Here is a 25,536-nt window from a genome sequence, read left to right on the forward strand (position 1 = left end):
CCTATAAAATATTTATAGGTTTTTGGAACACATCCTATAGGATTGTATAAATCTATATATGTTCCTGTTTCTGTTAGAGGGTGTACTAGGGCTCATTCAAATCCAATAGGCTAGATGATAAATTCTGCAGGATTTCTCCCCAGGGTCCTAACACAGAATCTCTAGTGGTCTGTGGAAGTTTTGTAATGATGTTAACATTCAGGCCTTTGTACGTCCTTCTACAGTCATATACAAGGATAGTTGGACTTGAGATAAATATTTGTATAACACAAAAGTTCGAATGCCAGGGTGGGATGTGGGATCCATGCTCCAAGATTTTGTGCAAGTTCATACCCATGGTACTCAGCCTGCTTATTTCCTAAATTAGAAGAGTTAGGTGCCAAGTGCTGTGATACTATATCCATGCCAATGCAGACAATGACATGTATCTTTAAGAAGCGGCTGGTGATATCACTGTGACATCACCATGTGTGAGGCTGACGAAAAAGTACATCCTCCATGTTAAATGCTCACTATTGCCTGTGCTCTCTATTGCAGACGTTCACTACTGTCTGTGACCCTGTATCAGCAAGACTCTATGTACATCTTATGAATCAGGCATACAGTCAAGTAATCATCCCATGTAACTGTTAGGACCAGGCCACATCAAGGTCTGCGCAGAGCTGTACATTGTTGTTGCTATAAATAAACTTCTTATCCTTGTGTTTGACCAGAACCCTCATCAGTCTCAATATCTTACTGAGTACAGATAGCGTAGAAACAGATGCATTGATGTCTACATCAAGATCCTCTACATTTACGGTGGCAGCAGACTGCAACAGACCACATTATGGCTGGCAGTGGTGGTCACTTCCTAAAAGATATCACATCAGCAGAGGTAACTTCTGAAGATACCAGAATACAAGGCAGAAGACTACTTCAGCAGCAACATAAACTGATTCCACTAACCCAGCTCCAATCCAGACTCCTCGAGGGAAAGAGAGTCTGTAAATACAGCAAATTAAGGGAAGTCACACAGGAAATCTTAGTTCAGGTGCTTTGTTTAAAAAAAAGTCCAGTTCTTCAACTGCATGGACTTGGAATTCAAAATTAGGCACAGAGACTAGTTGCAGAAGACATCTGAGTTCAGGAGCAAGTGAAGACCTCACTCCAAACTCAGTGATTCAGGTAGAAGGCTTCGATTTATCTGAACATCAAGATCAGCTATTTATAAGCCACTCATCCTAATAGTAAAGGCTAGAGTGTTGAATTTGTTTTTTTAAAAAAAGGGGACCAGGAGGGGCAAGTTCCAACAGCTCTTGGCAGAGTTCAGCATGACTGTTGGTCAGTTCCGCCATTTTGTTTTTTCAGTTTAGGCGCCAAAACCAGCTTTCCTGCCCTGTTGATCAAGGTGTGGTAGCAACTCAGCAGAATAAAACTGTACAGTTTCAATACTGCAACAGAAACAGCAGGCAAAGCAAACGTTTCTGCAATCTAAAGATCTGCAACTTAAAATTCTTTCTCCCTATCTGCAGCCAGATTAAACAAAGCCAAGAATCTAAAGTGTTACTTGTAAAATATACAGCACAGCAAAAAAAATAAGGCACATTTCTCCTTAGCAGCACCAACGTTATAAGCCAATTATATGTTGTTGCAGAATTTGTTCGCCAAAGCACAGGGACAACAGAAAAGCAGCAGGTGCAGATTGATGTTCAAAGTGATACAGCATACAGCAACTACATTTGTGTAGTACTCAGTGTAGCCAATAACCAAGAACACAACAATGACAAATAAAGGTTTGACTATGGACCGGCATGCAGGAGATCTTGCAGAATTTCAACTTTTTAGACAGAAGGTATGCTTACATTTTGAAGTGCATCAGCTACAGGAACATGAGAAAAAGCCATCAAATTACTAATTGCTCTTGACGACAAGGGACTAATGCGTGTAAAATCATCAATTCTATCTAATGAAGACAAAAGGGACCCCGATAAAATCTTCAAACTCATCGAAGATCAAATAAAGGTCCACATTAACTTTAAATTCACATGCTAAAGTTTATGTGGTACAGACAGCAGCCAACTGAAAGTATTGATCAATTTATAAACAGGTGCTGGCACCAAGGAGCTGAATGCAACTTCAATGCCGATGACCTTGCGGAGAGATTGATAGAGCTTGTCATCACTTCAATGCCCATCAAGTCCTTTAGGAAAGCACTGCTAGACAAAGCCAAAAATTACTCAATAGATGAACTATTGGACAAAGGAAGAAAATTTGAGGCATTATTGACTGGCAAGCAGCATCTTCAAGCCCTCGGTCACAAATCTACCAATTCCCCAGTAACCAAGACATCAAAGACATCCAACACCTTCATGCGGTGTGATCTTACACACTTATGCAGACAGTGTCCAGCTTTTCACATGTGCAAACTATGTTCCATCAAGGGACATTAGCAAAAATGTATCACAAATGCAACAAACTAGACAAAACCCAGAGTACAAAACTTACGACAAAAAAGGATTCCACAGAAATCCGACATAAACAACAGTTCTAAGGCTCATCATGCAAAACGTAAACATATCAAGGAAGTGAAACACACTCCCCCATACACCACAATGTACAGATCCAAGCCAAGCTCTACATGTTGTCAACCTCACTCATCACGTGGACGGAGTCAGAAGAGCTGAAGCATTCACAACTGTAAACGTTAAGTAGCTATAAAACTATGGACAGTACACCATAAAATCGATACTGGTGCAAGTGCAAACATCTTACCATTGCACATTCTCAACACTATATATACAGGAAAAGAGCACGGCACAGTCCAGTCAACATCTGACAGGCTTACTGCCTACAACGGGTCTGACATCCCATGCATTGAAACCATCACAATACAATGCCAATATGGAAGATCTAGATGGACACTGGAGATTTTTGATGTTATGGAAATCAGTGGCCCAACAATCATTGGTCTGCCAGCTTGCAGTGACATGCACATAGTTACTATCCATGGTGTGGCAGAGGCCACTATCGTGGCACAGGACAGTACCAAATGAAGAATTGACTCCATAAGGGACCTTACAGCCATGTACCCAGATCGCTTCGACACCATTGGAGATTTCAGGATGATCTGAAGGATGATGCTCAGCCCAGCATTGATCCACCTAGAAAGTGTAGCATCCATATCCACGAAAAGTTGAATGCAGAATTGGACACAATGGTATGTAATAAAATCATCCAAAACATCAAGCACCATATGGACTGGTGCAATTCCATTCCCTGGATGTTAAAGAAGGATAGTTCACCATGTTTATGACTGTGATGACTCAACATGGCATGAAAGCGATGTCCTTACAAAATCCCCATGCTTGAGGAACTGAATCCCAAGTTTGCGGAAGCAAGGTACTTCTCGAAGTTGGATGCAAAGAATGACTACTGGTCCGTCCAATCGGCACCAACATCACAAGAACTCACTACTTTTCATATCTCGTTTAGAAGGTATTGTTTCTTGCGCTTGCGGTTTGGGCTCTCAGTGAGTCAAGACATGTTTCAATAATACATGGACCACAATCATTAAAGATGTGCCCAGTTGCCTGCGCATCGCAGATGACATAGCAGTCCTTTGTAAAATGAAAGCAGAACATGACAGCAACCTACACATGCTCAAGAAGGCAGCCTAAAAGAGCATGACCTTGTATTTAATAGTGCCAAATGCCAAATCAATGTGAGCCAGATCAACTTTTTCAGCTCTCTCTACTCCTCTCAAGGCATTCAACAGAGCCAGTAAAAATAGACAGTGTACAAAAGATACCTACTCCACAACACAGAGACACAAAGGTGTCTTGGGTTCTTCAACTTTCTATCTCCATACATCGTGGGCTCTGCAGCCAAAGCTTCCCCACTCAGGGACCTGCTCAAGAAAGATATGCCATATGTAGGGCAAGAAGACCACCAGCACATTTTGCAGAGTTTGAAGGATGCCCTGTCTTTGTGCTCATGTGTCTTGCAATACTATTACTCCTCCAAATGCACTGTGCTCGGGATTGATGCGTCACAAAAGAATCACAGAATCTTTATGGTGCAGAAGGAGGCCACTCAGACCATCGAGTCCGCACCAGCTCTCTGAAAGAGCATTCTACCTTGTCCCACTCCCCTGCATTATCCCTGTAACCTTGCACATTCTTTTTTAGATAGCAATCCAATTCCCTTTTGAATACCTTGATTGAACCTGCCGCCACCGCCCTCTCAGAAAGTTTCTTCCAGACTCCAACTACCCTCTGAGTGAATTTTTTTTTTCCTCACATCACTTATACTCCTTTTGGCAATTATTTTGAATCTGTGGCCTCTTGTTCTTGATGCTCCATTGAATGGGAACAGTTTCTCGCTATTTACCCCGTCCATACCCTCTGGATCTTGAATACTTCGATCAAGTCTCCTCTCAACCTTCTTTTCTGCAAGGAAAACAATTCCAACCTCTCCAATCTATCCTCATAGTTACAGTTCTTCATCTCTGGAATCATTCTTGTGAATCTTCTCTGTACTCTTTCCAATGCCTTCACATCCTTCCTTAAGTATGGTGCCCAGAACTGGATGCAGTACTCCAAATGAGGCCTAACTAGTGTCTTATATAAGTTCAACATGACCTCTTTACTCTAGTACTTAATGCCCTTAATAATAAAGCCTAAGATACTATATGCTTTATTAACTGCTCGCTCAACATGCCCTATAATCTTCAATGACTTATCTTCATATACACTACGGTCCCTTTGTTCATGCACCTCATTTAGAGTTTCTTCCTTTATTTTACACTGTCTTTCCATATTCTTCCTGACAAAATTAATCACCTCACACTTCTCTGTATTGAACTTCATCTGCCACTTGTCTGTCCAATTCACCAAAATGTCTATGTCCTTTTGAAATTCAAGACTATCCTTGTCACAGTTGACAATGTTTCCAATCTTTGTATCATCTGCAAATTTTGAAATCATGCCCTGAAAACCACGGCCTAATCATTAATATGTATTAGGAAGAGCAATTCAAAGGGTCCCAACATTGACTCCTGGGGAACTCTACTACAAACCTTCCCCCAATCTGAAAAACATCCATTAACCACTATTGTTTGTTTCCTGTCACTCAGCCAATTTCTTCATTTTCCAAGTGCCTACTCTATTTTTATTCCATGAGCTAGAATTTTGCTTACAAGTTTGTTTTGTGGCATCGAATACCTTTTGAAAATCCATGTACACTACATCAGCAACATTTCCCTTATCAACCTTCTTTGTTACCTCGTCAAAAAACTCCAATAATTTGGTTGAACATGATTTTCCCTTCATGAATCCATGCTGGCTTTCCTTAACTATCCTGCACTCATCTATGTGACTACTGATTTTGTCCTGAACTGTAGTTTCTAGATGTTTCCCTACCACTGAAGTCAAATTGACTGGTCTTTAGTTGATGGCTTTATCTTTGCACTACTTTTTGAACGAGGGTGTAACATTCGCAATTCTTCAGTCCTCTGACACCATCCTTGTGTCTAAGGAAGACCGGAAGGTTATCATTAGTGCCTCTGCAATTTCCACTCTCACTTCCCTCAGTACATCTCACCGGTCCTGGTACCATATCAATTTTAGGTAATGGTAGTCTTTTTAACACCTCCTCCTTCTCATTTGTAAATTCTTTGAGTGTACCAGTTACCTCCTCTCTCACCTCAGCCTGGGTAGCACCTTCTTCCTTTGTAAAGACAGGCAAAGTACTCATTCAACACCTCTGCTATTTCTCCTGCCTCCACATGCAAGTTCCCTTTTATATCAGCCCTACTCTTTCTTTTACCACCTTTTTATTATTTATATGCTTATAGAAGACATTGGGATTCCCTTTTATATTAGCTGCCAGTCTCTTTTCATGCTCTCACCTTGCTCTTCTTATTAGTTTTTTTCACTTCCCCTCTGGTCCTTCTATATTCAACCTGATTCTCCACTGTATTTTCCATCTGACATCTGTTGTACATGCACTTTTTCATTTTCATCTTCGCCTCTATCTCTCTTGGCTGCTAGGGTACTCTGGATTTATTTTGTTTTACCTTTATCTTTCACGGGAATATACCTTGATATTGCCTGCAATACTTTATCTTTGAAGGCAGACCATTGTTCAGCCATTGTCTTTTCTGCCAACACTTGATTCCAACTCACATTGTTCAGATGCATTCTCATCCCATCAAAGTTGGCTTTCCCCCAGTTAATTGTCCCTGCGCTGGATTGTTCCTCGTCCTTTTCTGTGGCCAATTGTGTTGTCCCACTGTCCCACTGATATGTGATCCACTTGGTCCAACTCATTCCCCAGAACCAGGTCCAAAAGTGCATGTCCTCTTGTTGGATTGGAAGCATACTGCTGCAGAAAATTATCTTGAACACATTCCAGGAACTCTCGCTCCTCTTGTCCCTTTGCACTATTCTGATCCCAGTCAATATTTGGATAAATGAAGTCCTCCATTGTAATTACTCTATAATTCTTGCAGCTTTGCAGATTTGTTTCTCTACATCCCTTACACAAGTTGGTGGTCTATATACTACACTGATCAATGTTATTGCACCTTTTTCATTCCTTATCTCTGGCCAGAGAGATTCCATCCTTGACCCCTCTGGAACATTCTCTCTCTCCAGGGTCTTGATGCATGCTCACTACAGGATGACAAGCCTGTTGCTTTTGGCTCAAAGACTCTCACCACTGCATTAGCCAATTACTCTAACACTGAACGTGAAACTCTTACATTAGTATTTGGTATCCAACATTTCCATATCCGTTTGGAAAATACTTCACGGTCCAAACACACCACAAGCTGCTGGAGACGATTTGCCAGAAATCCCTCACCAGTGTGCCACCATTGCTCCAGCGTCAACTCATGAAGATTCCAGGTTACGACCTTGATGTCCAATATAAACCAGGCTCTAAAATGGAAATCTCTGACACCCTGCATCAGTTATTCAACCAGGCCAACAACACAGATGTGCTTCTGGACCTCCAAGTGGACAATATCGAATATGAGGTAGAAGACAAACTCCACATTGGCTTGATGCACTCCGGCCAAGGTCAAGCCGGAATGATACAACATGCCACCTAAGAAGACCCAAAGCTACAACAGCTGAAGCAAGTCATTATTGCTGGCTGGCCCGATCAATCAAGGATGTTCATGAAAGTATCAGGTTACTCTGGCACTACAAAGATGATCTTGGCATCTCCAGAAGCATTATATTTAAAGGCAAATAAGTCCTCATACTTCAGGCAATGCGTCAAACCATGTTAAATCACCCACACGCCAGACACATGGGCGCAGAATTAACAAAACGTCTTGCCAGCGAATTGGTTTATTGGACAGGAGTTAACAAGGACATTGACAAATTGACACAGACATGCCATACCTGAGAGGTGCACCAACCACAGCAGGGCAGAGAACCATTGTTACCACATGAAATTCCTTCTGTCCCATGGTCGAAAATAGCCAATGATTTATTCCGTCTTGACGGTGAAGATTACATCTTGGTGACTGAGTATTTTATGAAATTCCCTTTCGTTTGCCAGATCAAGGACACAGCCAGCTTTATGATTGCTGACACACTCACTGCGATTTTCAGCATGTTTGGTGTGCCTCATGCCATCATCTCAAACAACAGTCTTCAATATACAGGACAACCCTTCCAGGACATGTGCACAAAATGGGGTGTAAAACACGTCACATCTTCCCCGCACTACCCTCAGTCCAACAGGTTAGCAGAATGAGCCATCAAGATGGTCAAAGTGACACTTCTAACGTGTGAGGCAACCAAGCAGGACTTCAGGTTTGCCATTCTCAACCTTCGTGCTGCACCACAGTCAGACAGTCTGCCCTCACCTGCCAATTTAACGTTTGGGAGACAAGTCTGTACCACTCTTCTGTCCCATTTACTCCCAATCCAGATGGAAGATCATGATATTCTATTGGAACAGAGGAAGAGGATGTCCCAGCAGCGCGACCAGAGAGCAACACCGTTAACACAGTTAAATGTAAGTCAAAGTATGCGCATACCGGATCACCACACAAAGACGTGGGTACAAGGAATGGTACTGCAAAAGTTCACACAGGTTGAGATGCCAAATGGACAGATCCTCGGAAGGAACTGTCAGCACATTCGCATGGCGCATGCTGAACCACAGAGGGATCAGACTGATGATGACTCACACACAGAGAGTGTTATTTCAGTCACAAGGGACCTCACAAGTACCAACATTATAAGATGACATGATCCCACAGTGAACAACTAAGAAACATAAACTGGGATTGCCCAATTATAGGACATAACACAACAGCTTGAAAACTACACAAGAACAAGATATGGTCATGTCGTACGCTCACCAAAGCGTTATCCTCATGTGTAAAGACTCTATACATGACTCAATCTTGTTATGCCTAATATTCACTATTATGTTTGTTCTAATGAAGTTTTTCATGTATCAAAAGGGAAAAGAGGGATGTTGTGATAAGCCTACCAATGCAGATAATGACATGTACCTTTAAGAAGCTGCATAGTGGCAACACTGTGACATCACTGTGTGTGAGGCTGGAAGTTAAAGTACAGCTTCCATGTTAGATGCTGACTATTGCCTGTGCTCTCTATTGCAGATGCTCACTACTGCCTGTGACCCTGTATCAGCAAGACTCTATGTACACCTTAAGAGTCAGGCATGTAGTCAAATGATCAGTCTGTGTAACTGTTAGGGCCCAGGCCAGATCAAGGCCTGCGCAGAGCCGTACATTGTTGTTGCTAGTATTAAACTTCAGATACTTGTATTCGAACAGAACCCTTGTCGTCTCAATATCTTACTTAATATAGATAGTACAGAGCCAGATCCCTTGAGGTCTACATCGAGATCCTCAACATATATGGTGGCAGCAGACTGCAATATACCATGTCGCCAAGCAAAAATCGGTGGCTGAGTTGCCCTCAGATGCTTTGTTAAAATTCATCCCCAGCAGCTGGTTCCAGACAGCCACAGTCAGTGGCTTGGGAGCTGGTCAGCTGTGTCTATGGAATAGTTTAAGAATTTAAAACAAAAACTGAAAATTGAAAACATATCAGAATGTGGGAGGGAAGAGGACTTACACAAATGTTTTAATATACGCAATCCCTTCCAATATATTGTTATTAAATAGCATTTTTATTTAGTCATTTATTTTATCTTTGTCTTTTTTATCTCTTTCTTTCTTTATGTCTCCTCAAATTGTTTCTCCCTCAGTTGAGAAGATGAGCAAAAGAGTTGCTTGCAGGATTCCATGACCCCAGAGCCAACCGTTAGGATTACAGGAATGATTGAGGGTGGAATTTTCGGTGCCTGCTGGCATCGGGCATCATGGCGGGCGTGAGCAGACAATATGGCGGGAATGTCAGAAAATTGATTTCATGACATCGTGAAACCAGTTTGCGGTCATCTGTTCCATCTGTCAATGGCGTGCCACGTTTCCCACTGTCAGAGGTCAGGAGCTTCATTTTAATACATCTGCATGTAATTAGAAGCCGAGGTAACTGGAATCATTGGCCCATGTCAAATTTGCTGCCCACGTCGGTGGGAAAACATGCCAATGCAGAACACATCTTGACAAATGTGACCTGCAGAAGTCGGGACTTACCGTCAGGGCCTTTCTCACATCATGGACATCTGCGGAGCAGAGGATGATGGAGCCCGACAGCAATGGGACCCTGGAGGAATGTCTATCACATACTGGGTAGATTCTGATGGGCATGGCTCCACTGCGAAGCAGCTCACAGAAGGTGGAAAGTCACTATTGAGGGTCTGCTTTGGGATTTCAGTGTCTTAGTCATGGCCTGTTATGGGTAGTCATTAAGGGGCTGGAGAGGAAGAGGTTATGTGGTGGAGGAAGGTGTGTTGGGGGGTGGGTGAAGTTGTGAGGTGGGGAATGAAGGCATTGAGGGGGGAACAAAGGTATCTGGGGGGTGAGTTTGGGGGGAGAACAAAAGTGTCGGGGGGGTGAGGTTGGGGAAGAGGGAGTGCGAGGGAAGAGGGGATTTTGGGGAGAATACGACAGCTGGGGAGGTAGGTGTAAGGGGGGAGGTAGGTGTAAGGGGGAAGGAAGGTGTAAGGGAAGGAGTTCTGAGGGAGGAAGGAGTGTGGAGAGGGGAAGGAGTCCAGGGGGAGGAAAAAGTCCAGGGGGAGGAAGGAGTCCAGAGAGGGGAAGGAGTAAGGGCAGGGGAAGCAGTAAGGGTGGAAGAAGGAGTAAGGGTTGAGCAAGGAGTAAGGCTGGAGGAAGGAGTCTGGAGAGCAGAAAGAGTAAGTGTGGAGGAAGAAGTAAGACTGGGGGAAGGAGTCAGGAAGGGGGAAGGATTAAGCGTGGGAAGGAGTCTGTGTGTGGAGGAGTCCGGGGTGGGAAAGGAGTTCCAAGGGGGGAAGGAGTTTCAAGGAGGGGGGAAGAAGTCTGGAGTGGGGATGTCCAAGTGAACATGCAAAGATGGGGTCTGTGGAGTCGATGACTGCCTCCTGGGGAGAAAACTGAGGGTAGGCATGGTAGGAGGGAATGGTGAGAATGACAGGGCAGAGTGAGGCGGTAGGGTGGGATGGTGAGACTCCAATGGTATCAGTTGAAGGGATGGCGAGGGTGGTTGATGGGGATTTGGAGGCATCCTCAGACCCTGGGGTTGGGAAGGAGCAGGTCGGTGAGGTTAATGTGGAGGGGTTGGGATTTTCAGGAAGGTAGGAAACATGCATGTTCACCTGAAAGAAAAGTGGCTAGTAGGTGATGGTGGGGAGGTAGAAGTTGATGCCAGGGGGTTCGACAGTGATGGGGGAAAGGACATGGGTGACTGGGGGAGCGGAAAGGATGGGGAAACCTGAAGAAGAATGTTAAATGCACCATGCTTACAAATCAGAAAGTAAAAGAAGACTCCTAGTGGGTGGGCACAGGTGCTGCATGGGAGTGTGGTCATTGGGTGGGCAGAGATTCAGGTTAGTTCAGATGGATAACTGAAAGTGAACCCCAGCAGGCAGCATTGAAAATGCTCGGGACATTGAGTGAGTATGATGGGGGAAGGATCCACATGAGTAGGAGAGTGCCTGCATGAGGCTCCGAAAGGCCCTGCCACACAAACACTTCTCCCTCCAGGATCACTGGTGGGCTGGCTGCGTGCAGCTGAACTGCTATTGGTGGGGTGGGGGTGGTGGTGTTGGTGGGAAATGCGGGGGATGACTTACAACGCCTGTAAATGAAGCTGAAAGACACCATTGCACATTATTCAGTGAAAGCTAATATATTTTCAGACTACAAAGTGAAAATATGTGTTCACCTGTGCAACCACTTGTGAACAGAAATTCTTAACTTTTCTAGGCCTACCACTTCTTTTCGGTCATGCCCTGAATCTACAACAGGGTTGGAGACAGACTGTGCAATGGTTGGCCCTGTTGTCTCTGATGACCTTGGCCTGGGTCCTCTGGAGGGCCATAACCTTGAGGGCCCCAGTTTGCTTTGGCTGTCCTGTGGTCCAGCTGCTCCCTTTGTGGTGACAGAGGATGAGGTTGAGGGGGGTCACAAGTAAAGGGGACTTGGAGGGATAGGACAGCCTGTGAGTAGATGTCCCAGGGGTGTCCAGCTGCTGCTCCTCATCCCAAGGGCCCCAGCCTGATTTCTTGAGGGGAAGGAGCACTTGGAGGGAAGTTGAGCTGACCCATTTCCCTCTCGCGTTGCCACTACAGGAATTCAGCCATGGCTACCACGATGGGGTGCAGGTCTCTGCGCATCTGCACGTTCTGCTGGACCAGGATCTCCATGGTGTTCGCCATCCTTCCCATGGAGACCTCCATATGCACACATGTAGGCAGCACTTCATCAGCTGGCGGACGCACTCCTCTGACTCGTGTGCCACTCTGTTGAGGGCTTCCAACAACTCTGCATGATGTTCCCCCGCTTTCTGCTAACTCTCCATGATGAGCTGAAAGGAAGAATCCAGAGACTCGTCATCTGACTTGGACCTCACAGATGCCTCTTCCCCAGCAGTCCTCTGAGAGCCAGGGAGCTTGGCTAAACTTGCCTCCTCCTGCTGCGGATATGTGTCCTTGCGGTGACCATCAAATTGTGAACTCGAGCCTGCTCTAGGTCTAGGCCCCACAGAGGTGTGTGTCACCGTGCCTATGCAGGGTGTGGATAAGTGCTGTGATGGGTCTTCCAGGCTGCTTATTTCCAGCTCTTTAATGGAGAAGGTAACCTCTTGGCCGGAGGTGAGGACCTCGATGGAGTTGAGCTGGCTGAGAGTGTTGGTTACTTGGCAGAGCTCCCGTGAACCAAAGTAGAGATAATTAGTGCATTGCAGCAGTGTCAAAAGCAGGAGAGAGAGAGAGCACTCACATTTGCATTGAGAAAGGGATGATGTGGTGCAGGATCCTCATATGGGTGTTCGCCGTCAACCTCACCATCACCGTAGGCATGGTCCACATCCTCAACGGTCAGCGCAATGGGCAAAGTGAGTGAGGGGACTAATGTGGGCCACTCCCACCCCCCGGTCAGGGACCTCTTACTGCTGATGTGAGCCAGCTTCTCCTGCATGAAAACAGGTGGAGACAGTGTGAGCAGGATGCATGGCACTGCATTGAATGTTTATGTGGTGAGTGGAGCCATGGACAGGATGAGGACGCGAGCTCGAGAAGACATGAGCTTGATGGATATGTGAGGGTGTGTGTGAGAATTAGTGGTGTTGTCCCTTGAGGTCTGAGATCCTTGTGGATGTGTGATGGGATTTAAGAGTGTGTGAGTTGAGAGTGATGAGAAGAGTGACTTATCCTGGTGGAACGGATAAGACCATTCATCCTTTTTAGGCACTGGGTGGCTGTCCTTTTTTGCAAGGTGTTGGCACTGACCACCATTGCCAGCGCCTCCCAAGCCAGATTGGTAATATTGCCCCTCCTGTGACCAGAGCAGGGGTAGAGGATATCACGTTGGGCCTGCACGGCGTCCAAAAGGCATTCAAGGACACATCACTAAACCGGAGGGGGTTGCGGGTTTAGGGGGGGGTGCTGCAGTCTTCTTGCCTTTCGGGGCCATGCCTTTTGTGCATGGGTAGTGCTGGGTTGGAAGCACTGAGAGGTGGGCGTGTAGCTGCACTTTAAATATGACACCCGCTGTGATGAAGCGGCAAGGTGATGGCGTGGCGGGCGAATCAGAGGCCGCCTGCCATCGAAACAACATGTTTCCCAGGAATGTATGATTAATGAGGTGGGATTGGGATGATACGGTATGAAAAACTATCTTTGCGGCCGGCGGGTAAAACATCCTTTGTCCCTCCTGCTAACATCCTTTGTCCCTCCTGCTATCGCACTTTGTGCGAATCTGGGACGTTTCCACCTCCAGTGTGCCTCAGGCATTCCCTCACTTTCCAGTGAGTAAATGGGAAGCTTCTAACAGGTGCTTGGCCATGGTGATATCTGTGACAAATATGAAGCACTTCTGTCTTAATTTTGTCTGATTGTATTTCATTTAAAATCGGGCACAAAACATGAGATTTTAAAAAGCCACCTCACAGCCTCAACCTATTGTATGTGTTGTAAAGATTGTTGTAGTCTACTTGGTAGCAGGCTTGAGAGATGCCTTACATATGATTTTCAAATATAGATGGACTACAGTGATTCAGTTAGAAGTAGACCATGTTTCTCTTGATTGCAACTGGAAGTTATGAATGGTGTTTCTTGGCAACAGCTTAAGAGTTATAAAAAGGAACAACCAGATGACAGTCATTTCTGAATTAAACAAATAGAGAGGTACATAGATTTTAGATGGCTCCCCACAAATGTGCAAAAATGCAAGAAAAGAAGATCTGTGTACATAACAATAGCATATAGAGATACAGTTAATATTTAAATTCACATTATTTTTGATGCTGTCCCCTTTGAGAAGACGGATGATAGAATTTTGATAGTTATTTATTAAATGTGTATAGATGCTCTATATTTGCCTGTACATTGTTCAATTAATAAACTGGCTTTATCATTTAAAACCAGAACGAGGTCCAATGTGCTGTTCTATCATTTTAAAAATACCTGGAGATCGACCTCATGGAGACATAGGAATCATTTTAGTGGCTTAAGTGGGGGAAGTCTGCCCTTTCGGGGAGAATTTTGCCATCCTTACCTGGTCTGGCCTACATGTGTCTCCAGGTCCACAGCAATATTGTTGACTCTTAACTACACTCTGAAATGGCCTAGCAAGCTATTCAGTTGTATCAAACCACTATTGAAAAAAGCACCATGAGACATGGACTGCAGTGGCTCAAGAAGGTGGCTCATCATCACCTTCTCAAGGGTAATTAGAGATGGGCAATCTGCCTATGCTTTGTAATCTTGGTGTCAACCTTCCCTCTAAGTTGTGCAGCTGCATGGCAGCACAGCAATTGGACATGTGCACCACGTGGGACAAATAGGTCACGCACAAGCAGTTGTCCCTTTAAGCTGTGCTAACCTTAAGGGGCTAAGCAGTGCAAGAAACTGCCTGTGCACAACAAAGGGAAATTAGAGAGAACATCGCTTGTGCAAAGAGTTTTTGCTTACTTAACCCTTTTATTAAAAAAGACAAATATATGTATAGTATTGGTATTTGAATGTGAGTGGAAATTAAAGCTGTAAAAAGTATCTGGCATATCTCCAAACTTAACTCTTTTTCTGGTACAATTGAATCCTGATAAATGTGTAACTAGTCTGCCAAGAAGTGTTCCGCTTCAGTCAGGATTATGCTTCATCAGAATTTTTATCTAATTCAGATAAAAAAAAACTGCCAGTTGGCAAACCCTTGTACCACAACCCATTTATTCTTACAGCATTTGAGCCTAAACAAAACAGAAAATGATTAATAAGTTACAATTCACACATAAGAGATTAGATTTCTAAAATATTCTGGCATTTAGATGTAGAATATCACAGTTGGTTTGCTTTCGTGGTGATGAAAATAAAAATAGGGTTGAATAAAACAGTATATTGAATGATTTTGTCCAGAAGTTTATGATATAAATTAATTAAATGGACTACAATTCTACACAATGGGAATGAATTGGAATCGATTCAGGACATGACAATGCAATGTGGGACATGCCTTAGCTGCATGCTTGTATGCAGTGACACACTTTAAGATCCCCTATAGAGCTGGGAGAGATTCACACTGTCCAATATCTACTTGAATATTAGCATAGTCCAGGGGTGTAACAACAGAAATTTTTTGTTGGATAATGAATTAAATATACCAATCAATTTCCCATATACCTGCCACGTATCTATCCAATATATTCAATGGTGGGCAGAAAACACAGGGTCCAATGAAACGAGAAATGAATTGTTAAGCTTATGTCAGAACAAGTGGACATTCAGAACAAGACATAATCAGATTTAATCAGTGCAAATTGTTTTTCTGTAATATTAAAAAATAATGATCATGCTAGACTTTTAAACATCGGCAGGCAACCTTGCTTGACTTGAATTAGAACAACTCCTAACTACCCTCTTGCTTTCTGTTTCTGAGCTTGCCAAATGCTCATCCTTGAAGCCTTCTGTTTTAAAGCCTGACTGACTGCCTATGTCTTTGTCTTTTATCATCCTTGCTCAAAGCTAAGTAAAGCCGACAAGATGATTGCTGCCAAGTAACCAGGTCCAGGGACTTCATTGCACATTGGGTGTGAGGTGATAATGAATACAGAGTCAGATTAATTAATTTCTCATTGGACAAAACAAATGGGTTTCAGCATAGACAAGTGTGATGTCATCCATTTTGGATCTAACAAGGATAGAAATGGTGAAAAAATAGAAACAGTGGAGTTCCAAAGAGGCTTAAGGGGGTCATGGGGAAGGGTGTGTCCAGTTATGTAGCTAACTAAGCTGTCATAGACAAGTACAGAAAAAATTGAAAAGGCTCATGAAACGCTGGCCTTTTATCTAGAGAATACAAGGGGGTAGAAGTCAATCTTCAAATATACAAATCCCTGGTGAGACAATACCCAGGGCAGAATTTCATGGTTTCCTGCCAGCAACTTTGAAGGTGAGGAGGGATCTGTAAAATTGCTTGGGTGGCCTTCCTGCCACTTTCACGCCCACCCCTGACTTCTTCGTAGTTTTGGGGGTGAGGCCTAGGGCAGTCCGTCTGTATTCACCCCAATTGAGCCCTTTAAATGGCCAATTATTGGCCACTTCCTGCCTGATTTCGGCCATTCAATGAAGGTCAGTGACGGGGCGGGAGATGCCTGCTCAGGCCAAGGATGGGGAAAGGGGGAATAGGGGTGGCTTCATCACTGATTCCCTTTCTAGAACAGACACCCTTTCCCCAAGATATACACCCCTGAGTGCTCCCTCCAAACCTGGCTTTGCCAGCACGACACCCCCACCACCGAAGCCTCGCCTCATGTTCCCACCACGAGATAACGTACCTACCCGGTTCTGAGAGCTTCAGCACTTCGATTTCTGGGACTGTTTGTAATCCCAGTAGTCAACACCGCTCAAGATGGCATTGCTAGGACTACAGAGCTGCTGGCCAATCAGATTGTCCAGCAGCTCTCTGAGGTGGGACTTTCTCCCTAGTGAGTGGTGGAAATACCACCTCTAGCCAATTAATGCTCCTTGGACATTAAATGGCTGCATGGATGATGTGATTGGCTGGATGCATTCCCCACTGACTCTTTGGGTGGTGGTGTGGGAAACTGCACCATTCGAAAAATCCTACATCTGGAGTACGCTGAGCAGTTCTGAGCACCACAACTTACAAAAGCATTTGAGGATGTGCACTATATATTTACTAGAATGAAACCTGGGGTGGAATCTCTTGCAGGCAACCAGGGTCTTGGCTGCCAGCTAGAGAGCCATCGAGACCCCAGTAGCACCACTTTTAGGGAAGGCCCACTGCATTTTGTGTCACTCAGGTACTTGAGGCACCTGCAGCAGGCCTTCCCCGGGGTTCAAGGACCATGGGCAGGGTGGAAGTCCTGCCTGCTGAGAGCTGCTGGCCAATCAGAAGCTGGCAGCTCTTCTGTACTTGGCAGCACCACTGGGGAGGCGGTGGCTCCTGCCAATATGAAGCCCACCCAAGGCCTCAGATCAAAAAGGGACTCAGGCAGAGGTGAGTGGTGGTGGGAAAGGAGTCAAGAGATGGTGGTCATGGGGCAGGAGTAGTTAGGGGGGGGATCAGCAGCAAAGGCAAGAAAGTGATTTTTAAGGGGCCATCCTCAATCAGGCACTGAGTAATTTTGAACGAGGGGTCCCTCCCTGGGAGGCTGCAAGCAAACATGTCAGGGGTTGCTTGTTGTGCTCCCCATATGTCAAGCCAATACCAGCCGCTGTGGGATGAGGCCCTTAAGTGGGCATTAATTGCGCACTTAAGGGAGTCAATTGGTAGCAGGGCAGAAAGGCCACCAATAGTTTGTCTCGCCATGGACCTAATTATGGTACAGGCAAGAAGATGGTGAGGTCCCCACCTGCTGCCCTCCTACCTGATTAAGTACCACCCCCCCGAAACAAACTTGCCATAGGCCTAGGCCTGAGGGGATCCTTCCATGGGTTAAGTTATGAGTGGGGTTATAAAAACCAAGGTTGTATTCCCTGGAATATAGAACATTAATGGTTGATTTGGTCCAAGTTTTCAAGTTATTAAGGGGAACAGATAAGACAGTTAGAGAGAAACTATTTCTACTGGTTGGGGAGTCTAGGATTAGGGGGCATAGTCTAAAATTTAGTGACAGACTTTTCAGGTGTGAGATAAGGAGACACTTTGACACACAAAGCCTGGTCGAAATCTTGAACTGTCTTCTACAAACTACAATTGGTGCAAGATCAATGGTAAATTTTAAATGTGAAGTCAATAGATTTTTGTTAACCAGATGTACTAAGGGATTGGGGCAAAGACCAAAAGTCACAGATCAGCCATGATCTCATTGAATGATGGCACAGCAGCTTAATGGGCTAAACACTAGAACATAAGAATACAAGAAACAGGAGCAGGAGTGGACCAGGTGCCAAGCCATTCAATGTGATTGTGGCTGACATTGGGCTATCAGCCCATTTTCTTGCCCACTCCCCATAACTTTTAATTCACTGAGAGACCAAAAGTCTGTCCATCCCAGCCTTAAATGTATTCAATGATGGAGCATCCACAACCCTCTAGATTGGGGAATCCCAAGGGCAGGATTCTTAGTTTTGCAGGTGCCTGTGATTGCCGGGCCCAGGAGCAGCTTGGGGTGGGGTTGTGGGGTGGGGGTGGGGGGGGGGGGGGGGGGGGGGGGGGGGGGGGGGGGGGTGGGTGGGGGGGGGGGGGGGGGGGGGGGGGGGGGGGGGGGTGGTTTGAGGAGGTGGTGGACCCCCGACCCGACCATGATTGGCTCCAGCCACAATTTCATGCCAATTAACGGCCAACCAGCATGAAAAACGTGCTGAAGTGCTCAGCACTGCCGAGGTGGGGGCAGGAGGAGAGCGAGCACTGAAATGGGTGCGGGGGAGTGCTCACTGAAAGTTCCATGAAGGCGGAGAGCTGCCCCAGGGAGTTGAAGAATTTAAATGCCAAAAATAAAGATCATAAAAACCGTGGGGAAAAAAGCCCACACATCAGAATCAGTCGCTGATACATATACCAGACGGGCAGTGAAAAATCATTGTTGATTAATACCTTAATGGTCTTAATAGGCCTCTTAATAGTTGGTGGGCGCGCTGCCGACTCTCGCGCGCACCCGCTGACCGAAATATAGCTCGAGTGCACGATGGCATCGGGACGCTCGCCCAACATCATCATGCGCTATTTCACGCTCACTTGCGCCCGCACGCCAAGTGAAAAATTCTACCCCTAGATTCACAACCCTTTGAGTAAAGTAATTTTTTTTCATCCCTGTCCTAAATGATCGGTCCCTTATCCTGGGACTGTGCCCCCGTGTTTTAGATTCCCCGACCAGCAGAAACTATCTCTCAGTGTTTACCTTATCAAATCCATTCAGAATTTTGTATGATTCAATGAAACAGCCTCTGATTCTTCTAAACTCCAGAGAATGGAAGCCCAATTGACTTAGCCACTCATCATAGGACAACCCATTCATCCCAGGGACCAATTTAGTGAAACTTTGCTACACTGCCTCCAAGTATATCCTTTCATAAATGTGGAGAGTAAAACTCAGCAGACAGTATTCTAGATGTAGTCTCACCAAAATCGTGTACAACTGTAGCAGTGCTTCTTTGTTCTTGTACTCCAAAACCCCTTGCAATATAGGCCAACATGCCATTTGCCCTTGTCATGAAACTAACATTTTTTTTGCATAATATTTTTCTGGTTTATTGTGAACTAGGTTTAGTTGGGCCTGTGTGTGATTTAATTAAATTTTGTAGTCAAGCAGGCTACAAGCTTTAAATCACCAAAAGAAGCTCAATGATAAAAACAAAAAAACTGCGGATGCTGGAAATCCAAAACAAAAACAGAATTACCTGGAAAAACTCAGCAGGTCTGGCAGCATCAGCGGAGAAGAAAAGAGTTGCCATTTAAGTCTTTAAATTTTTAAATTTTTAAATCTTTTATGCTTCCCCCACCCCCACTAGAGCTATACCTTGAGTGCCCTACCATCCATTCTTAATTATCACATTTGTTTAGATAATATCACCACTTTAACACCTATGAGTTCTTTTGTTCTGTTGTCTGTGACATCTTTTGATGATCTGCTTCTATTACTGCTTGTTTGTCCCTACAACCACACCAACCCCCTCCATTTCTCTCCCCCCACCCAAACCCCCCCCCACCAACACACACACACACCTTAAACCAGCTTATATTTCACCCCTTTCTTGGATTCACTCAAGTTCTGTCGAAGGGTCATGAGGACTCGAAACGTCAACTCTTTTCTTCTCTGCCAATGCTGCCAGACCTGCTGAGCTTTTCCAGGTAATTCTGTTTTTGTAAAAGAAGCTCAATGCTTGACATGCTAATGAGTAAATATGGATGCTGGCTTAGCATGTAAGGTGTGAAGGGAATTTGCATTTTTAGATAAATGAAGGGATATTTGGATTTCACAGAATCACAGAACTTTAATGGCGCACAAGGAGGCTATTCAGCCCATCATGTTTGCACTGGCTCTCCAAATGAGCATTATGACCTAGTGCCATTGCCCTGCTTTTTCCTAGAGCCCCTGCACATCGTTACTTTTAAAATAATGCCCTCTTGAATGCCTCGATTGAACCTGCCTCTGCCACACTTCTAGGCAGTGTATTCCAGATCTGAACCACTTGTGTAAAGAAGTTTTTGCTCACGTCATATTTGCTTCCTTTAAAAATCACTTTAAATCGGTGCCTTCTCGTTCTTGACCATTTTACTAGCAGGAACAGCTTCTCCCTATCTACTCTGTCCAGCTCATTTCAAAGGGATCTTAATCTGTTTATAACTAGGCAGATAAGCAAGGCTAAGGGCTGTGTTTATTTTTCCCAAAGGTTAATTTTAATATCTTGGCAAGATTAAAGTTTTATGTCATATGGAAGCTACAGTTTCAAAGACAAATGGAACAACAGAATTTACATATAAAAAAGAGAGAAACATATATAAAGGAGAATGAAAGGTTATGTGTCAGAAGGCCATATAAGATTTAATAGGAGTGTGAAATAGCCTTAAACGAAGCCTCCAGCATTTGTGCATAAATTTACTGTCTTACAAAACTAGAGTTAAAGGAAAGTCATTTTGATAAAGAATCTTTAATTTCAGTTTTTACTTCTACTTCCTGTAATGGCCTTGATCGCTGATGTACAATTTTTGTTAAACTCTCTGTCTCACTCCGCTTGGCTTTACCCACATCATTATACAGTTGTGGTGTCTGGATCTTTCTCATCGATTTCTAAATCTCCCTTCACCCAATCCGACTGCAACCATCCTATGCACCCCTCCCTGCCCCCACCCCCACCCCCACCCCCACCCCCACAACCACCACTCAGCTAGTTTAAAGCCCTGTCCACAGCCCTACTTATATGATTGGCCAGGACATTGGTCCTAGCCCTGTTCAAGTGGAGCCCATCCCAATGGATTAGCTGACTCTTCCCTGAGTACTGATGTCAATTCACCATGAATTGAAACCCCTTCTTCCTATACCATACTTTGAGCCACACATTTAATTCTCTAGTCTGTATAACCCTATGCAAATTGGCATAAATGGCTTACTCTTGTTCCCATGTTGGTGAAAACCATCTTAGTATCTAGTCAGTAGCAGATTAACCATCTTTTGTTTCAGTGTTTTATTCTCCCTTAAACTTGTGGGAAACACTTTGATCCATAATCTTCTTGGATTTGCTTTCAATTCCATTCCACCATTGTGATTTTATCAGAAATGCAGTGGGAATTTTGTTTACTAAATTCCTGCAAAGTTAGGATGGCAGAGTGGAAGCTGCTCTGAATGCTGTTTAAAGAACTAGCATTTAAAAGTCACTGTTTTTCCAAATTCTTTGCGTGGAAAAATTGTCAAAATCTCAGAACACCATAGGAAAGTATAACCAGCTTGAGGTTCTTTGCCATTTCATGATGCATTTGGAACCATTTGTTTATATTACAACCATATTAATGCAGTTCCAATCATCTTTAGTTTTCTTTTCAATGGCCTTTGTCACATTTGGCTTTCTGTCTGATTTTGTAAAATGAAAAATAAACAAAGTATAAGAATGAAATGACAGCAATATTTTCATTAGATGATTTGGACATCTCCTGAACAGGTGTTGACATGGTTATTTAGCTTGAACACTTAAACACTTAGGGGGAAAATAGTTTCTCAGTTTAAAATAATAATGTGAATGCTGATGTAGCTGTTAATGATGTTAAATTTGCTCGCATTATGAAAATTATAACTTTGCAGTTGAAAAATTGTACAGGAACTGGACAACCATCTAATTTTCAAATCAAAATTGTATTCTTATTATTAATGGTTATTCATATTTTGAAACTGCTTAAGTGTTTTAATCTTTAATTCACCCTTCCTTTAATTCCCCCCATTTCATTAAACATTTTAACCCACACCATGCAATATTACAATGCTCCACCCTGCCCTCTGGGCAGATGACTTTCTCTAAATTTCCTGAAAATGTCCCCCTGTAACCAAATTTTAGAGGTAAAGTTTACCTCCCTTGAACTTCCCTCTTTTCCATTAAGGAAACATTTTAAACCATCAGACATCACTACTGATGCTTTTTAAAGTGATCTTTCATCTTTGATCCTTTTCCTATGGTCAACTGCAATCACAAGTCCTGGCCCTAGCATTGAAGATAGTTTAGTAACAGCAGCTTGAAAATTTCCTCTTTACGTCGTTACATTTTTATGATTCATTAGAGAATGGGGGAACTGTGGTATTCTTGCATTTCGTAAAAATAAACAGATATTTACCTGGAAAACTGGGATGAGCAGACAACGCTCTGTGGAAGGCATCAAATCCAGCTTGTCCGACAGTTGTGGGAAGTAGACAGTCTTCAAATGAAGGCACCATATTGCGAGGACTAGCTTGGCATATATTTCTGGAAGTTTCATTATACTGGGGAGGGTAGAAAGTCTGTAGCTGGCCATAATAACCTATAAGGAGAAACAAAACATTTAGATAACCTAGTCTGATTGTAGAATTTTCTTCTTGTTGTGTTACTTGTGAAATTTATCTACTAAACTCTGAAGGTTGTTACAACTTTCTTCACAATCAGGCAAAGAGGGAAAGCTGCCCCTAGATCGTGAAAGCTTGTCATTCTTCCACTAGCTGCCAAGTACTAAAAAAGAAATGTAAACTGTAATGTCAGCAGGTTAGCTAAGATGGTGGAGCTTGGAAAGTAGTTTTGGACATATCAAAACTGGCATTTTGCCACTCTTTGCATGAGTGATGGGCAAATGAATCAAAACTTAAAGTGATCTAAAGTGCATTTTCAAGTATTCACAAATAACTTGGTCAAAATCAGTTTTTTTAGCTCTGTTCAGTGCTCAACTCAAATAGGGAGAATCACTGTAGTGTAAGTGAAGTCAATTTATTTTATGACGTTATGAGTGACAATTACAAAATGATATATTGAAAATACTGCATTCTCTATGTCTGAGTGGAAAAAAGTGCTGGTCAACTTTAGAGACAACGCTTCTTTGCACATGACTAAAGGCAGCTGTTCCCAATGTTCAGCAGAAAATTACAATGAATTAAGTACTACACTTGCTGGAACTGGACTGCTTTGCAAAAGGTTACAGCTGAGTCCTATTACAAGAGAAAACTGCTTCTCTCGAAGCCAAGCCAGCTGGCAGGGCCAATCGGAACACATACTGAACACATCTTTCACATTGCCTTGCACTCATTCTACATGTTTGCACCCTTCTACAACTTCCTATTCACAATTCAGAGAATTCTGCAATATTGTCCTATGCAATCAATCATAGCCTAGCATCAAGAAACCTAATCATGTGGAAGAAATGGTACCATGTCCCATATCATGTGCAGTTTGAAGGCAAGAATACAAAATGCTTTAATGATTTCAACAGCAGCTATGTTGAACAAATGAATGAGGAAACAAAATGCTCCCTCTCCCTATTCTTCTGGTATAATCAATGCTTTTGTTCTGCCTTAACTGTTTTGTTACATTTATATGGTTTATAACATTACTATATTTTGGGATTGTAGCTTAAATGTGGGTAAATGAAATGGGTCATGTGATCTGTTCTGCAGTCTGCCTGAAAGTAAGTCTCGGTAGTTTGACTGTTAGAGATCAAAGGAAGGCTTAATTTTTTTTTTGAGAAAATAAGTACAAGGTATTTATGCTTGGAAACAATAACAGCAGTCTCTGATTTTATAATGCATAGGCTCTCAATGCAGAGTCTCCCAAAGTCCCACAAAGTGTTGAAGGTACCGGATTATAAACAGTTGTGTTGTAAACTGTCCATTAACTTCTATGATGAAAGGGAGTTGGGGGGTCAAGGAAAGCTAATTAAACAGCGCCAACTTCACCAATCTATCCTCGTAATTGAAGTCTGTTACCCCTGGAACCATGCTTGGAAAATTTTTATTTTTATTTTATTCATTCACAGAATGTGTGCTTCATTGGCATTTATTGCTCATCCCTAGTTGCCCTTGAGAACGTGATGGTGAGCTGCTTTCTTGAACCGCTGCAGTCCATGTGATTTAGGTTCACCCACAGTGCTGTTAGGAAGGGAGTTCCAGGATTTTGACCCAGTGACAGTGACGGAACGGCGATATATTTCCAAGTCAGATGGTGAGTGACTTGGAGGGGAAATTCCAGGTGATGGTGCTCCCATCCATCTGCTGTCCTTGTCCTTCTAGATGGTAGTGGTCATGGGTTTGGAAGACATTGTCCAAGGAGCCTTGGTGAATTCCTGCTGTGATTCTTGTAGATGGTACACACTTCTGCTATTGTGTGTCGGCGGTAGAGGGGGTGAATGTTTTGCGGGTGTGGTGCCAATCAAGCAGGGTGCTTTGTCCTGGATGGTGTGAAGCTTCTTGAGTGTTGTGGGAGCTGCACTCATCCAGGCAAGTGGGGAGTATTCCATCACATTTCTGACTTGTGCCTTGTAGATTGCGGACAAGCTTTGGGGACTCAGTAGGTGAGTTACTCGTCATACCCACTCTGCACCCACTCTAATGCCTTTACTGCCTTCCTAAAATGTGGTGGCCAAAATTGGACACAATACTCCAGGTGAGACCGAACCAGTGTTTTCTAAAGGTTCACCGTAACTTCTTTGCTTTGAACTGTATGCATCAATTTATAAAGCCCGGATTCCCATATCCCTTACTAATTACTTTCTGAGCATGTCCTTCCAGCTTCAACGGTTTGTGTACATATATTCCTATGCTCCTGCATCTTTTACAATTGTAGATTTTTATTCTTTCAAGGGACATGAGAATCACTGGCTAGGCCAGCATTTGTTGCCAATCCCTAATTGCCCTAGAGAAGGTGGTGGTAAGCCATCTTCTTGAACCACTGCAGTCCATTTGGTGTAGGTACACCCACAGTGCTGTTAGGGAAGAAGTTCCAGGTTTTGACCCAGTGACAGTGAAGGTGTGGTGATACAATTCCAAGTCAGGATAGTGGAGGGGGACTTGCAAGTGGTGGTATTCCCATGTGTCTGCTGTCCTTGTCCTTCTAGCTGGTACAGGTCACGGGTTTGGAAGGTGCTGTTAAAGGTGGATTGGCGATTTGCTGCAGTGCATCATGTATATGGTGTACAATGCTGCCACTGTGCTGTAGTGGTGGAGGGAGTGAATGTTTAAGGTGGTGGTTAGGGTGCGGATCAAGTGAGCTGCTTTGTCCTGGATGGTGTTGAACTTCTTGAGTGTTGTTGGGATTGCACTCACCCAGGCAAGTGGAAATTATTCTATCATATTCCTGACCTGTGCCTTGTAGATGGTGGACAGGCTTTGTGGAGTCAGGAAGTGAGTTACTCAGCACAGAATTCCTAGCCTCTGGCCTGTTCTTGTAGCCACAGTAGGAACTTAGGAACAGGAGTAGGCCATTCAGCCCATATAGCCTGTGCTGCCATTCTATTATATCATTGCTGATCATCTACCTCAGCGTACAGGAAAG

At 43.8% G+C, this 25,536-nt stretch overlaps 1 protein-coding gene across 1 annotated transcript in view; it reads right to left on the bottom strand.

The window, feature by feature from the left end:
* glis3 (GLIS family zinc finger 3) overlaps positions 1–25,536 on the bottom strand; it is a 675,575-nt gene that overhangs the window by 17,178 nt on the left and 632,861 nt on the right. Inside the window, exon 9 of the mRNA XM_041185484.1 lies at positions 22,361–22,543. Coding sequence (XP_041041418.1) covers positions 22,361–22,543 — 183 coding nt within the window. The remainder of the gene's footprint in view (positions 1–22,360; positions 22,544–25,536) is intronic.

Source organism: Carcharodon carcharias, chromosome 4, assembly GCF_017639515.1.
Source record: "Carcharodon carcharias isolate sCarCar2 chromosome 4, sCarCar2.pri, whole genome shotgun sequence".
In the NCBI taxonomy this organism is placed as follows: domain Eukaryota; kingdom Metazoa; phylum Chordata; class Chondrichthyes; order Lamniformes; family Lamnidae; genus Carcharodon; species Carcharodon carcharias.